Consider the following 16,743-nt stretch of genomic DNA (forward strand, 5'->3'; position numbering starts at 1 on the left):
TGCAGTGTGTTGTGGCCCTTTTGAATAGTGTCTTGATGCAACTTCGTTTGTGTGTATCGGGGTGGTTGCTTTCATAGTTCAGGACTTGGTCTGTGTGTGTGGCTTTCCTGTATACCTTTGTGGTGAATTCTCCGTTTGGTGTTCTCTGTACCATCACGTCTAGGAATGGGAGTTGGTTGTCCTTTTCTTCCTCTCTCCACAAACTCATCCACAAACTCCATCAACAAACACATCGACCTGGACCCAATATACCGGCCACTACAGCGGACAGCTGAAACTGACAACCGGAAGCGGCAGGGACAGGCCACTATAAATACCGGAGGAAACCCCACAGAAGCGCTTCACAGGAGGCTCCCAAGCACTGAGGATGTCACCTAGACAGGGGACGAAACGTTTGCAACAAAAACTTCCAGCTCGGCGAACAGAACCACAACAACGAGCACCCGAGCTACAAATCTTCTCACAAACTTTGAACTCCCAGGATATGTAAACTAATCGGAAAGATGTGCTTTAATTAGAACATATTGACTAATCAATATGCCTTCAAGAATCATTGTGCCAAAATGTTTTGTATTCAAGGACACTTGGAATATATGATGCTTAAGGAACATGGGAACAGGAGAAGGCCAGTGTGTCAAGCCTGCCTCACCATTCAACATGGTAATGGTTGATTGAACACTTCAATGCCTCTTCTTACTCACTCATCCACACATCCCCATAGCCTTGGGCATCAAGTATGTTTATGGCAGAGATTCGTAATCAGAAATCCATACTCTATAGAACAGAGCTCCAAAGGTTCACCATCCTCAGAATAAATTATTTCTCTTTATCTCGACCAAAATGGCATTACCCTTATTTTTAAAAATCATATGTTTGGTCCTAAACACCCCAAAAAAGGAAACATCATACTTGCATCTATCATCTCCTTTAAATATTTTGTAGGTTCTCTCATTTTTCAAAATACTAGAAAATTCAGGTCCCATTTGCCCAATCTCTTTTCATAGGACAGTCCTGTCACCACAGGAACAGCAAACCTACGTCACACTCACCCAACAGCACTCTCTTTATACAAGATGAAGGGACCAAAACTGCAGTATCCCAGATGCAATTCAACCAAGCTCCTATATAACTGAAGCCAGGCTTTAGTACTCCTCTGCACAAATTCTCTTGCAATTAAGGCCCCCATTAGCCTTCCTACTAGCTTACTACACCTGCATGATAGTTTTCAGTGACTTATTGACAAGGATACCGAGGTCCCTCCATACATCTATACTTTTAAACTCCTTATGTAAGAAATATCAGCAAATCAGTTTCTCCTACCAAAGTTAGTAAAATATCATTTGGGGGAATAAAAGTGAGGTTATCTGCCATGCTTTTTCCCCATTCACACAGCCTTTCCAAATCCACCCAAAGTTGCTTTACATCTTTCTACATTTGTAATCTTTGTATCATCTGCAAATTTGGTCCTCAACTCCAAATCATTAATGTATAGCTTGTGAACTGCTCGTGAGCTGCTGGGGCACCAAGTACTGATCCTTACTCTATTGGTCACAGTCTACCTTTGGAGAGAATGACCAGTTTATTCCTACTGTTTTCTGCCTGTTGGTCAATCATGTTATGTACCAGGTCAGACATTTAGCCCACAACCTAACTTTTCAAATTGTTTTAAGCAGATGCAAGGTGACTATCCCAAGAGCAATATAGCTGGTCAAACCACTGTTTTAAACAAAATAGAATTTATTTACACATGGAGAAGAAAACCAAATTTAGAATAACACAGCTATTTAAAAACCCAATCAACATGAAAACGCAACCTGACAAAAAGCTGTTCCAATATCCTGGAACATCCTTTAACACAATCCTTGGTAAAAAGGAAAATTAAAACATAGGTTCTTACAGGAAAGAGGACCAGCATGGGGCTGTTTCTTTGGGTCCCCAGCTAAAACCAACCCAAAACTAGAATTAAACCTGAAATGGGAGAACTAGCCACTCCTCTTTCATTGTTCAAGTGTTTAAAAAAAAATCCTGAAAACCTTTTGATTGTTGACTTAGGCAGCATCTGTTAGCCATTATTAAAGTAGCCAGTTCAGACATTTTGGCACCTATGCCTTTATAACTCCTCCGGAAAGGAGGTCAAGGACAGATTAACCTTATTAAAATTATCAGTATAGTCACAACCAATCAATCAATCAACCCACCCACGTTAGTATTTTCCCTCATTGTTTGTGGTTTAACATTTTTCTAACCAGCCCCCAAATGTTTACATTCATCAGCTCTTCTTTACCAACTTTATTCATAACACCTTCAAAACCTCAAGTCTATCAAATGATTTCATAATCTGTAATTTCATGCTATGTGCAATCAAATCATTAAGAAGCAAAAAAAAAGTGTTTATTTATCCCATCCTTCAGAATAAATTCCAGCATCTTGCCTAGCACCAATGTCAGATTAACAGATCTATAGCTCGGTTTTCTCTTGCTCCCTTCTTAAATACAGATGGCATTTTCTATCTTCCAATGCACTAGAATCATTTCAGAATTAACAGTGTTTTAGAAGATAATCACCAATGCATCAACTACTTCTACAGCTGTCTGCAACATCCTAGGAATATAGACAACATTAAGTTCAAGGGATTTATCAACTATCAGCTCTATAGACACCTCCAATACAATTTAATTATTAATGTTAATTTTAATCAACTTCCCATTCTCCCCATTCACCTGGATGTCCAGTTCTGGGAGATTTCTTCCACCTTCCTCAGTGAAAACAGAGGCAAAGTAATCTTTTTAGCGATGCTGACATTTCTATTCCCCAGTATATACATACATAGAAATTTTGGGAGAACTTATTTGGTAGAAAGTTACTAACTTTTGGCTAAACATGCAAATTTATCTTAAAAACTTCACATTGGATAACAAGCTGAGATGTCAAAATGAGAATCCGCTTTGAATGGAAGCAGATACTAATGCACAAAAAAAATTGCCAAAAATGCAAATTCCAATGCTTTCAAAAGTGAGTAATAGTATTTGTAGACAGATTTTAAAAAATAAGCAAACTTCGGAAAGAATTTGCATTTATATAGCACTTGTAATCTCAATGTCCAAAGTGCTTCAAAACCAATAATGTAATCGACTTGTAGTTGCTGTTGCTGCTAATTTAAGTGCAGCAAGGTGATATTTGTAAACTCATTTTGGTGAAGTCCATCGAAGAATAAACAATAGCTCGGACACCAGAATACACTCGCTTTTTTTTGAATAGTGCTATTGAGTTGAATTTTCACATCTGCGGGAGTAAGAGACTTCAGTTTAATATTTAATAAAAATGGTAGCACTTCCAGCAAGGCTTCTTCAGTTCTGCAGCAAGGTGTCATGATAGATTATGTGCTCAAGTTTCTGGAGCAGAAATTAAATCCAGGAACTTTTGACTGGAATGCTGTTAACTGAGCTACAGCTGACACTCGAGGGGACAATGAGTAGGGTTATTGTTGCTAAGATTGTTACTTCTTGGAGAAATTTTATAAAATATCAATAAACGAGATGACTGCCAATTCTACATCTAGCAAGGTATTACTTGCATTCTACTAAAACTACGGATTAAAAAAAAAAGCAAATCTTGTTTGATGCCAGGAAACAAAAGCTGTATGCCCTTTGACCCACAAAGCCAAAAACGTGGTTTATATTGCATTACATTCTAAAAAGGTTGTAGTACCATGGCCTAGCACAATTTGGTTAAGGTGCAGTAGAATAGTAGAACAAACAAAAAGTCAGAATCTGAACACTGCAGATATCTTAGAGTTGTGGGACTAGAAGTTTCACAACAGAGATCAGGAAGGCCAAAGCCAGGCAGTGAGTTAAAGACAAAGATGAGAATTGAAAAATCAAGGTATTGCTTGACCAGGAGATCAGTGACCAGAGGCGACAGGCAAAAATTATCTAGTGCAAGTTATGACAGAGCAGCAGAGTTTTAGATGACCTCAATTGGGAGAGGGTAAAATCTATTCAGACGCTGGGAGAAATGCACAGCTTTTTTTTTTGCTGGTTGAACTGTAAATAGAATATCATTACCTACAGCACACAGATTGCAGTGGTTCTGGAAGGCAGTTTACCACACCTTCTCAAGGGCAATTAAGGACAGACAATAAATGCTGGTCAGCTTCAGAGGTCCATGCCCCACGGGCAGTGTAAATAATAAAAACAGACAAGTGACCCTACCTGAATAATGGTCGTTAAAATGTCAACATAGTTGCTTTCTGTCTGGTACAGTTCCATTGCAACTTGCCACCGTGCAGACTGCTTTGCAGGAATAGCTGCACAACATTTCGAAGATTTTATGCTAGACTTGGGAGTTTCTGTAGGATGGAAAAACAATTTTCAATTAAAACAGTATATAGCAACAGCACTAAATATAGATATAATTTCTCCCTCCAGTAGGCAGAAATTTTTTTTGAATAAAACAAAAAAGGTGAAATGCCACAAAAGCTCAAACCTAAAATTGCTCTGCATAAAGTACAAATTCTTTGAAGCACGCTACTTATTTTAGGCTTAAATGAGAATTAAACAACCCTATTTTTTTTGCTGTACAAAAAACACCATGAAACAATTGCAAAAATGTTCTTACTAGTAATATCCCAAAAGGTACCTTCGCTATAAAGTGCACTGACATCCCACAAAGTAAAGCTTTGAGCCGCAGAACATTCAGAGACTGAAGACATTTCTACATCCTGCAGGTTTTCAATCATGCTGCTTTGTTGAAATTCATCATTCTCATTTTTCTCAAAATACTGTTGCATTTGCTTATCAGCTATTGCCACCTCTAATTCTAGAAATTGTGCTTTAACCACATTGGAAAATGCATCAACGTGACATTTTTGTAACATGCCAAAATCTCCATCTTTATCCAAATTGCCTCGAGTTGGAAGCCTCTCTTCCTGATCACATGATTCAATATCCATATTTTTGGCAGTGGTACTCTGTTGAAATTCTGTCAAATGCATTTCAATAACTTGCGACAAGTCAGTAGTCTTCCTAAAGTTTGCTAAATTATCGACTGCATTTGTTTTGTGAAGTCCTTCAGCTACCTCAACATCAAGCTTTTCTGTAGTGCAGGAAGAAGCATCCATTTCAATCACAGTGTTGCTGCACAGGACGTTTCCCTCAGTAACTTCTAGAAATTCTACAAAAGCTTTCCTTTGAAATGTTTCTCCTTCTTGTGTTGTGTCTCTAACCTCAAGCATATTTTCAGGCTCAAAAGTTAATTTTACCTTTGAAGTGTTAATAGGGGAACTAAATATATTATGTTCATATTCTTCTTTCTTTTGAAGAAATTCTAGACATTTAGCATGTTGTCCTATTTCTGAGTTGATATGACTAATAAGCTTGCCAGACTTTTTTCCATTTTTGGACCATCTCTGAACTCGGCAGTTATGGAATGGTTTGCCACCTTGCACAAACGTGCCCTGCTGTCTATCACTTGTTCTATGCCTCTTTGCTATCCTGTTCATTTCATATTCTGAAAGAAAAAAGAACTAAATGAGACTGGTTATTCCTTCTAAAATAAGTTATTTTAGAAAATTATCAACTTATTTAATTAAAAGACTGCTGCTTTAGTAGAATCCAAATAATGAAAATAACAGGGATGCAAGATAGGAATAATGCAACAGATTGTCCAATTACTTTAAAGAGAGTACAATTTATTAACACAATTTAATTTTGCTTACAAAAGAGTCAGTGATACCACAGATGCAAAATGTGTTGACTTTGGAAAAACAATTATTGTTTTCGCAGACTTGGGGATATCAAGAAAAGGGAATAGACAATGGTGTTCCCAAAGTTCTACATCAGAAATAGAGGTGGTTGTAATACAGGCAGACAGTAATCTGCAGTGAGTACAAACAGCACAAATTCTACGTCTGCAGATGGTAAAAAACCCAATGCCATTTGAGAAAGGGGACGAAAAGGAGCAAACTGGTCACAGATTGTCGAAACAGGAATACATAGAAATTTAATGCAGAGAAAAATGTAAAAATTTAAAAAGAAAGAAAGAAATAAGTGAAACAACATAAATTAAAATGATAATTAAACTAAATTAATTAGTTAATTTAAAGGGACTGCAAGAACAGAGACTTGGTGTATAGACAGGAAGACAGTAAGAACACTTCGAGTATAGCATCCTTGACTTTATAAAAGCAAGGAATTGTGCTAACCTAACTTAAAATACTGGTTAGACATCAAGCTATGTTCAGCACTGGATAATAACCCACACAGAGAAAGAGGTCAAACGTTAAGAGAATTAAATATTAGAATGGTATCAAGAATGAAGGAATTGAGAAGAGACACCATATCTCTACCATCGGGTTCTCTAGAGTACAGAAAATTGATTAGTGACAGGAAGGTCAGGAATATCAGGACACAAATTTAAGGTGATAATAAAAAAAAAAAGGAGCTGCATGATTCCAAATGTTGAAGTGATAGTAAAATCAAATTGAACACCAACATTCCAGAAGGGCATCTGCTAAGTATCATAAGCAAAGAACAAGTATTGACAGAATTATTGGAAATGAGTACAATTGTAAAACTAATTGAACAGCACATTTGAAATAATCAACATAGAATGAAATAATGATCATCTTAGTGAGAGGTAATTCTTATTTCAAAATAGTTTTTTTATAATAAAATGAAAACAAAAAAATCAACCAACCTCCACATGAGTCCGGCGTGTTAGAGATGTCCAGCAAAGATCCCAGTGAAATGGAAGCTTCTGCTGAAGGCCTTTTGCGTGGAGGGAAAGGCGAGAAGCTGTCAGTCTCTCTTGTAAACTGTGTCAGTGTATCCCGCAAGCGGCGCCTCTTGCGCATGCTATTTGGTGTGCTCAGTGAAAGCAAAGATACAGATGTCTTCAGAGTTGGACTTTCTGACTGTAATTAGAGACAAAAGCCTTATTACAGCTGAACAGCTCTAGAAAAAGTGGATCAGTATAGAGTCATTGAGTCACACAGCACAGAAACAAACTCTTCAGTCCAACACGTCCATGCCAACTAAGTTTTCCAAACTAAACTAGTTCTATTTGCCTGCATTTGGCTCATATTCCACTAAACACTTCCTATTCATGCATCTTTAGAAGTGTCTTTTAAATGTTTTAACTGTACTTGCATCTACCACTTCATTTGGCAGTTCATTCCACATACGAACCACCCTGAGAAAATTGCCTCTCAGGTCTCTTAAATCTCTCTCCTTTTACCTTAAAAATATGCCCTTTAGTTTTGAACTCCCCTACCCAGAGAAAAGAAATTTTCTATTCAACTTGTCTGTACCCCTTGTGATTTTATGAATGTCCAAGGTCACCTTGCCTGCACTCCAATGAAGGGAGTCCCAACCTAATCAGTCTCTCCTTATAACTCAAACCCTCCAGTCATAGAAACGTACTGCATGGAAACAGACCCTTTGGTCCAACTTGTGCATGCCAACCAGATATCCTGGATAAGTCTAGACCTATTTGCCAGGATATGGCTCATACTCCTTTAAATCTTTTGTATTCACATACCCATTCAAATACCTTCTAAAATGTTATAATTGTGACATCTTCCACCATTTCCTCTGGCATCTCATTCCATACACACATCACCCTCTGCATGAAAAAGTTACCCCTCGGGTCCCTTTTAAATCTTTCCCCTCTCATCTTAAATCTATGACCTCCAGTTTCTGACTCCGCCACCCCAGAGAAAAGATTTGTATTTACCCTTACCATGCTCCTCATGTATTAAAACCTCTAAAAGGTCAACCCTTAGCCTCCAGTGCTCCAAAAGAAACTCCTTCCAGCCAATTCAGCCTCTCCTTATAGCTCAATTCTTCCAACCCTAGCAACATTTTGTAAATCTTTTCTGAACCTCTCCAACTTAATTATATAGTTAGAAATAAATTTGGTATACCTCTTCAAACAAGTACATTGATTCACCAGCTCTGGCATCCATCTGTATACTTCCCCAGAACCACTGAAAACAAGACAGATTGTTAATAGTGATAACACTAAAGAACTAAATCCAGACCGCATTACCTGATATGAACTTAATTAAATGAAGTCTGTGAACAAAGGAAGAGAAATATGCCATTCAACCCATCAATGCTGATCGGTCATTCAGTTAGATCAAGGTTGTTCAGATTGTGGTCTGTCATTTTGCTGTATGGTCCCTATTATCATTTATATCCTTGCCCAAAGCTTTATCAAACAATGTCTTGAATAAATTCAGTGAACCAAACTTCATTGCTTTTTGGGGAAGAGAATTCATGGATTAAATGACTCAAAAGATTATCCCTCATCACAATCTTAAAAAGAAATCTCTTTCTTAAAGTGTCACCTGGTTCTAGAGTATCTCAAAAGAAAAAACATCCTATATTTATCTTCCAGAAGTCCCTTCAGAATCTTCAGTTTCAATAAGATCACTTGACATATTCAAAGCTTCACTGGATACAGGTCCAAACTATTCAATACCCTTCATCCAAGGAATGAGATGCGCAAATATTCTCTAAATAACTTCAGACATTTCATTTCTTTGTGCACAATAGTCGAGACGTAATCTCAAAAAAGGTTCTGTACAGCCACAGTATAGCTTATCTAATTATATATTCCTTTTCCCTTGCAATATACAGCAACATTCAATTTACCTACACCCATGGCTATAAAGTGGAATTTTATAAGTGGGTTACAGTTATAGCTAAGCAGAATTAAATTGTTCATAATTGTTTACTTGTAGTTCGAGTCTATTTACTTGCAAAAAAAAAAACACTTGTTGTTAAGTATACAAACCTACTTTTTCAACAGCATCTAAAAAGACAAGTTGGAGTTCTACATACTTTTTAACCATCTTCAACTTACGTGACAACCCGGGGAATAGTGGGGCTGAATTTCCAATGTACCCTAGTGAGGCACACTCTGCAAAAAAAATCAATAATACACAGCTTTTCGATTCCTAACCAAAGTGGAAAAGTTTGCAGTTTTCACATTATATCCCATGTCAGTCACTAGAACTCTCTATACCTATTTGCAGATTCTCTAACTCCTCTTGACAATTACAGAGGAATCTCAATTATCCAGCATTTGATTATCCGAATATCGGATTATCTCGCAAGGTCCCGATGCTTGGCTAAACGATGTTATCTGGCATTCGATTAACCGAATGAAATACTCCCCGACTGTGTTCTTCAGATAATCGAGGTTCATCTGTAATTAAATTCTCATTGTCATCAAAAAAAGGTACCGTATGTTCAGACCTTTCATCCAAGTCACTGACATGGACTGTAAGTCAGTTGTAGCCCTACAGGTGACCCTTCTGCTACTTCACTAGTTACAACCTATCAACCTGAAAACTTTCATCTCTCCTCTTTGCTACCTTTTAGCTAACATTTTCTATCCTCTGGTAACTCAAAATGGCACAGGATTGTAGCTACAAAACACTTCAAGATATGTGACAATAAAAGTTATTCAATAAAATCATTCATATTAGAATATGTCACCCCTACAAACTGAGCTCTTATTTTGTGTAGTCATCCTTGATATGGCATCTTGTCAAAAGCTTACTACAATTTCAATACACCACAACTCCAGGTTCCCTTCTACCTTGCTTCAGTTAATCAAACGTCATTTCCTTTTCAGAAACCAAGTTGGATCTGCCAGATTGTACTGAGATTTTAAATGCCCTTCTATAATCTGACAGTAGATTCCAGCATTTTCCCTATGACACCATCTAACTGGCCTGTAGTTTTCTGCGTCACCTGCTCAAAAAAGGTCTGCCAATACAATTGCATTGTCCTACCTCTTAATCTAGATTCTCAGGGCACATTTACATTTAATATGAAGAGGTGCTCACTAAAGATTATCATAAGTATCAGTCTTTGATCAGTACTTCACATCTTCAAATACTATCAAGTTACAATTAGCATTGCCAAAATGTTCTTTTGCTAAGAGGTTACTGATTAATCATTTACAGTGTGCAAATCTGCATAAATTAATGCAATATCACTGAAAAGACTCACCTTGCACTTTGCACTGAAGCAAGGTAGAAGGGAACCTGGAGTTGTGGTGTATTGAAATTGTAGTAAGCTTTTGACAAGATGAGGTTGATTTCAGCTATCACTGGGACATACGTTAACAAGGTAAATAAAAACCTTAAGCTTCTTCAAATAAATTCAATTCTAAGACAGTAACAGAGTTTCAGTTTTCACTCAAACTGGCACATTGCAACTGTCATCAAAAACTCACAAAAAAAGTGTTGTGGCAGGTGTGGCGCTGGTTTATTTAACACTTGAGTCCAAACTACTTTGCTTTCACATTATATCAATTTAAGGCACAAATATGCTAAAGAGACATGTCTCACCTCCTGTTTTACAACAAACAGTTTTTTGATGGGTTCAAATGGCAGCTGTTTTATTGTATTCTCCACCACAAGGTGAGTGCATGCATCATCACCAAGAGGCAAGTATCTTCCTCCTGGAAAACAAGGGTAAGCATGTTGCCAAATTTGTGTTACTTGCAATGTCAGATCTTCCACAATATTGTGCAAATAATCCATGGTCAGGAATACGGTTTCAAACAGCATTCAAATATCTACTGCATTATGGACAGCTCCAGTTTAGGGTCTCGCAAAGCAGTGTTTATCATAGAACACCTGCAATGTGAAAGCAGGCCATTAGGCCCATCGAGTCCACACCAACCCTCCAAAAAGCATACCATCCAGGCCCATCCCCTAACCTATCCCAGCAACCCTGCATTTCTCAAGGCAAATCCACCTAGCCTGTTCATCCTTGCCCCTACAGGCAATTTAACATGGCCAGTCTCCTAATCTGCACATCTTTGACCTATGTGAGGAAACTTACGTAGACACTGGGAGAATGTGCAAACTCCATAGAGACAGACAGACAGTCGCCAGAGGGTTGAATCAAACTCAAGTCCCTGGCGCTGTGAGGCAACAGTGCTATCTGCTGCTCCAATGCTACCAAATCTTTATAGAATAATTTTTTTTTAAATTTCAAAAATTAAGAATGGATCAAAAGTAACCTTCAAAAATCACCAACACGCATCAGTTGCGACAAATATGATGCTCAGAACAAGTTTTGTACAGAAAGAAAAAAAAAGTTTAAATTACACAAGGCCCACTATGTTCTTTCAGAAATGACTGCATTCAAAACTTTAACAAATTGCCAAGAAGAAAACTCTAAAGTGATTGTTCTCATATGTCCTCCACAGACCTTGCATTTCAGTCATTTCTTCCATAGTTCGGAGTTCTTCATCTGGGAATCCCAGAAAAGATAACACACAGTCTTGAAATGGGGGCACCTTGAACTCATTTCGAAACACTTCATCGGCAATATGAAAATCACTACAGAACAAAGCAACTATTAATCACAAGCAAATAACTTTCACAACTTCTGATTCATGACAGGAACACTCAAAATTGATGCATTTTTCTTAATGACCAAAGTATGACAGGACAGACTTGTTATAGACTTTACTTTGAAATACTATAGATAGTGCCTTTTATCCAAGAACGAGAGGTTTTTTTTGTTTTCTGAAGAGTATCCAATTTGGGAGCAGGCATCTGGATATATAGGTTTGTTTGCCCACAATAAGATTACCAAAGGGACAAATTACATTTTTGGGAATTCTCTCCAATGGCACATTAACAGGGCTTGCAAACCTTTAAAAGAATCAAAACTGTCAGCATTTAAAAATTAGCCCTGTTTGACCATGTCCTTTCCAAAGCAATTTTCTTTTACCATATCCACGTTTGCCTATTTTTCAAAAATAATCAAGATCTTAAAATGTCCACATGATTACTGGCTTTATCTATTGATTCCATTTGCATTGAGGGTTTAACACGCACATTAAATCATTTGCTCACACAACCTTCAGTAAATTTTACATTGTACCTTTTGCATCTGCAACAAGCTAACAGCTGAATGCTGAGCATAACCTAAAATTGTCTTAGCTGACCCCAGGCTCAGTCTATTTGATCTTCTCCATTGATTCTACACAAATCTACTTAAATGAAAACATTGGCAAATTAAGCTATAATACATTCAATGATCCTAAGAAGAGTAAGATGTCCAGAGGAGGTTGAACCTTGCAAAGAGACTTCAGACTGTCTATGGGTTAAAAAAAAAAAAGAGATAACAGTAGATGGAACAAACTGTCTCTGAAGATCTCTCTGAAGGGTCAATGAACCTTAAGTGTTAATTCTGCTTTCTCTCCACTGATAAGGTCAGACCAGCTAAGTTTTCCCAGTAAATTCTGTTTCTGTTTCAGATTTCCAGCATCTACGATTCTTTGGACTTGTGCATCCATATTATAACTGCATTTTGCTCTACATTTAAAATGTACTGTCTGGGTGTCTTATAAACTATTCCCATTGTGGCTGACATTTACTATTTCCTAATTATACCCCAATTAAGTCAGTCCTCGGAGGCATACCTAATGACATTTAACAATTCTACCCTAACTTTTTCAACCTCAGAGTCTTTCAAAATGAAAAGCATCATTTAGTTTAGGTTAAGTTACAGTCACAGTCACCTTGCATCCATATCTTTGTATTGGCCATCAGGTCATATATCTTAAATTTTTGTGTTAACAATTCATCAATTTTGTTATCAATGCTGCATACATTCAAAAGCAGAATGCTTTTGCCTTTTTATAATTTCCAGTAAATCTTTCATTTCACAACTTAAAAATAGATTTAACAAGGTTTAAACACCTGAAGAGTCATTGTGGCTTTCTAGACTATCTATATTTTACATTAAAAAAGGTAAATTCTACATTGATTTGACATGGTTTGTATTACTTAGACAATTTCTACTATTCCAAACAATTTTTTAAAAACTGAACCATTATGTTCCATGAATTATAAAATTGAGATACAAAGCTCTGCACTGTAAATGCAATGTGGAATATAATTTATTTTAAATGCATTGAAATCCTTAAAACTTCAGTATACATGAACAAGTACAAAAAAAAATCAAATAGAACATTTCTGCACTGCTCAAAATGCATAGTCTTGATATTATTTCTACATTTACAACTGAAATTTTTCATACAATCCCACACCCTCAGAATTCAAAAAGGCTGCATAGCATCAATTTCATTCAATAAAACTGCCTTCTATTTAAAATTATAGTAAACTTGGAAAACTCACATTTCATTCCTTCTTTCCCAAGCCGAATAAATCCAATCTGCTCTCATGATAGGAGTGCCCATACTTACAGCAGCCTGCAATCAAGACAGCATATATGAATTTTCAACATACAGATTCCCCAAAAGATGTCTTTACCAGCATCAACTGACACAAGACCCAATCTAAAAAAAGGTTAGTGTAATTGCAAGAGCATAAAAATTGGCATCAAACTGATCAACTGGATGGAGAAAGAGAAGAAATGTGTAAGAATCATCATAAGAGCAATGATCTTATAGTTAAAGTGTACTTGCATAGATCTACTACTACTACTACTACTACTACTACTACTACAACTGTTAACATAATGGTCATGTTTTCACATGCCAACCCAGTGGCATTAAGTAATTTGAAGGGGAGACAGTAGTGTCACATGACAGGACCAAAGACCCAGGTTAATGCTCTGGTTTCACAAGTTCAAATTTCAACATAGCATCTGGTGGAACTTAATTCAATTCTACCAGGTCTGGACTGGAAACAGTCATAGATTGATGCAAGAGCCCATATGATTCCCCAATGTCTTCAAGGAAAAGCCATCTGCCATCCTGGTCTGGCCCAGGTAACTTCAGAGCATGTAATCTCCAAATGCTCAAGGGCAATTAGAGAATGGCAACATGCTAGCCTAACCAGAAATATACATATCCCCAAAAAAGGTAATAAAAAAAACTATAAACACAAACCACAAGAGATCAAAAGATTGTCAAAACAAACCAAGAACTCACTACTCTGCTACAACTGAGACAATCCCATAATAAACCTCTGGTACTGTGAGCTTTTGTTACTCATACTCAACTTGCTTGCACCCAAATAACATTGATCTAAGCCATCAAACTACTGTTTCAGACAGATTAATAAGAAGTCTGTTTTCAGTTGTCTTTCCTTATGCAAACATTTTACATCTGCCCTCAGCAAAAGCCACCAGCTGTAGATGTTCCAAAGTGCAGATTGCTTTCATTCTACCCTTTCAGGAATTTGTAAAAAAAATTTTGAAACCAAAAACTGCAACCCTTAGTCTGCATACATTAGTGGGCTGATATGTAGTGAAGGTTATGACTCAAGGGTTGCCATCACCCAGGGAATGATTATAAAACAAAATCAGATTAGGGAAGAAACTTGTGCATCATTTGTTGTGCATAAACAAAAGAAAAAGAGAGATTTCAGTGTACGTCTACTGATCAGTAAAGATAGCAGGGCAGGTAGGTAAAAAGTTGTCAAGAATACACAAGGGATACTTTCTTTTATTGGTTAACGCTTAGAGTATGAGATCAGCAAAGTTAGGACTGTGTGAAACAACAGTCATTAGACAGCAGCTAAAGTACTGCCAAATGGTCCTTGTCATAATATAGGAAAAGTATGATCAGAAGAGATGGGTACAGAGGAGGTTTACATTGACATTGACAAGAAGGGAGAATTTTAGCTCTAAGGAAAGATTCACCAAATTGAATTCATCTGTCACTTTTCTGCACACCTGACTAAGCTGGGATTTGACAGAATATAGGAGACAGAAGAGATTTTATGTGCAAAAAAAAAAAACTGAGGTGCTGGATTAAGAAGGACTTCTTTCTTGAAAAAGAGGTCAGCAATTGGGGCAAAGATTTAGAAATTGGTCGAAGTATTAGAAGGGAATTGAGCAGTAATTTTTCTATTTAGGGGGTGCAGAACTCACCATCTAAAGACATTGCAGTTGAATGAGAAATTTTCATATTTAAAAAGACTTGAGTATGCACTTCAGTCTTGAGGACAGCACACCAAGAGCTGGAGATTGGGGCGAGAATGAATAGCTACCCCAAGGCTAACACAGATAGGACAGGCTTAATCACCTCCTTCCAATCAGTACATTTTTCTATTGCATTGGATTTGCTAACCTGCATCAACTGAACAGGTTGAAGTAGTATTTTCTGTCTGACCTTTCCCCAGCTGTTGCTTTGTACACTGCACCCCTCCTCCTTCAGCATCCTAAAGTCAAACCCCACAATCTTGCAAAACAACACATACATCGCTTGAAATTGTTCTACGCATGTTCTTATTCCATCTAGCTAGTTTTCTAATAATTCAGCGGCTTGCTGCATTTCCAGTCCTTTCCCAACTGATTAGCAAATTTGATAAATTTGGAGTGAGATTGTGTACTGTATGGATAGGATAAATTAGAAACATTTTAGGAAACCATATTTCAAGCATCCTCTTTCTCCCACCACAACACATCAAATAAATTAACATTCTTTACCAATCTTCAGCCATTCCACTGATTTGTTAAAAATCTCAGCTTTTGAGAGAAAAGCTTCAATGTACAAAAAATGATCAAAAATATTTGTGCGTACCCGGAACTTGTCACTCTGAGTAGAATTGGCCACAAGATGAGTTATTTTACCAGTATATTCTTTCCGAATGGTTGCTCCCATATGATGTGCCAGGGTAACAAGAACAAGCTGCAGGTTAAAAAGAAGACAATGGAAAAGTAGTTTTCAAACAAAATAATTCTGTTACCTATCTATGAATGGGAAATGAGGATTTATAGGCTATTACATGGACTAAGGGTTGTTTAACAGAAAATAAAAATCAGGATGAAGGAACCTTTTCAAAGTGGAACGGCTCCAGTAGCAAAGTGCTACAATGATTAGTCTGAAAGCATTAAATTTAAACTACCAACATCAATGAATTGGAGAAAGAGGCAGAGTGTAACAAATATACTACAGAAATTGCATGTCTTGTTAAGCAGAAGAAGGAGGCTTGTGTTGGTGAGGCAAGATGGTTCAGATGAGGCGATGGAGAGTTACAGATCAGCTAGGAAGGATTTAAAGTGAGTTATGAGGAGCAGAGAGGACACAAACAGTCTTTAGCAAATAGACTAAAAGAGAACCCCAAAGCTTTCTATCGGTATGAGAGGAATAAGAGGATGACTAGGGTAGGAAAAGGGCCAAAGATAGAAGTGGGAAGTTGAAGGTGGACCCTGTGGAGATCGGAGAGGTGCTAAACGAACATTTCTCATCGGTTTTCAATTAGGAAAAGGAGAATATTGTAGAGGAGCAGAATGAGGTACGAGATATTAGACTATAAAGGATCTAGGTTAGTTTTGAACTGGTGTTATTAATTCTAGAAGTGAAAGGAGACAAGTCCCCTGGGCCGGATGGGATTTATCCGAGGATTCTCTGGGAAGCTAGGGAGGAGATAGCAGAGCCTTTGGCTTTGATATTTGAGTCATCATTGCCTACAGGTTTAGTACCAGAGGACTGGAGGATTGCAAATGTTGTACCGTTGTTCAAGGGCAGTAGAAATGACCCAGGTAATTATAGACCAGTGAGCCTTACTTCTGTTGTAAGAAAGGTTTTGGAAAGGATGATAAGAGATGCGATTTATAATCATCTAGCAAGCAACAATTTGATTTCAGATAGTCAACATGGTTTCATCAAGGGCAGGTCGTGTCTCACAAACCTCTGAGTTTTTTGAGAAGGTGACCAAGCATGTAGACAAGAGTAGGTCAATTGACGTGGTATACATGGACTCCAGTCAAGCCTTTGATAAGGTTCCCCATG

At 37.4% G+C, this 16,743-nt stretch overlaps 1 protein-coding gene across 3 annotated transcripts in view; it reads right to left on the reverse strand.

Annotated features, from left to right (window-relative positions):
- Positions 1 to 16,743, reverse strand: part of ect2 (epithelial cell transforming 2) — an 84,245-nt gene that overhangs the window by 39,582 nt on the left and 27,920 nt on the right. For all 3 annotated transcript variants that reach the window (XM_043702209.2, XM_043702208.2, XM_087993591.1), the window contains 7 exons: positions 15,532 to 15,639; positions 13,178 to 13,251; positions 11,238 to 11,368; positions 10,367 to 10,479; positions 7,925 to 7,987; positions 6,697 to 6,913; positions 4,212 to 4,348 (listed from right to left, as the gene is read on the reverse strand). In XM_043702209.2, the coding sequence (XP_043558144.1) occupies positions 4,212 to 4,348; positions 6,697 to 6,913; positions 7,925 to 7,987; positions 10,367 to 10,479; positions 11,238 to 11,368; positions 13,178 to 13,251; positions 15,532 to 15,639 (843 nt within the window). The remainder of the gene's footprint in view (positions 1 to 4,211; positions 4,349 to 6,696; positions 6,914 to 7,924; positions 7,988 to 10,366; positions 10,480 to 11,237; positions 11,369 to 13,177; positions 13,252 to 15,531; positions 15,640 to 16,743) is intronic.

This window comes from Chiloscyllium plagiosum, unplaced genomic scaffold (assembly GCF_037043375.1).
Source record: "Chiloscyllium plagiosum isolate Xiang-an unplaced genomic scaffold, Cpla_swu_hap1 HiC_scaffold_13, whole genome shotgun sequence".
Taxonomy (NCBI): domain Eukaryota; kingdom Metazoa; phylum Chordata; class Chondrichthyes; order Orectolobiformes; family Hemiscylliidae; genus Chiloscyllium; species Chiloscyllium plagiosum.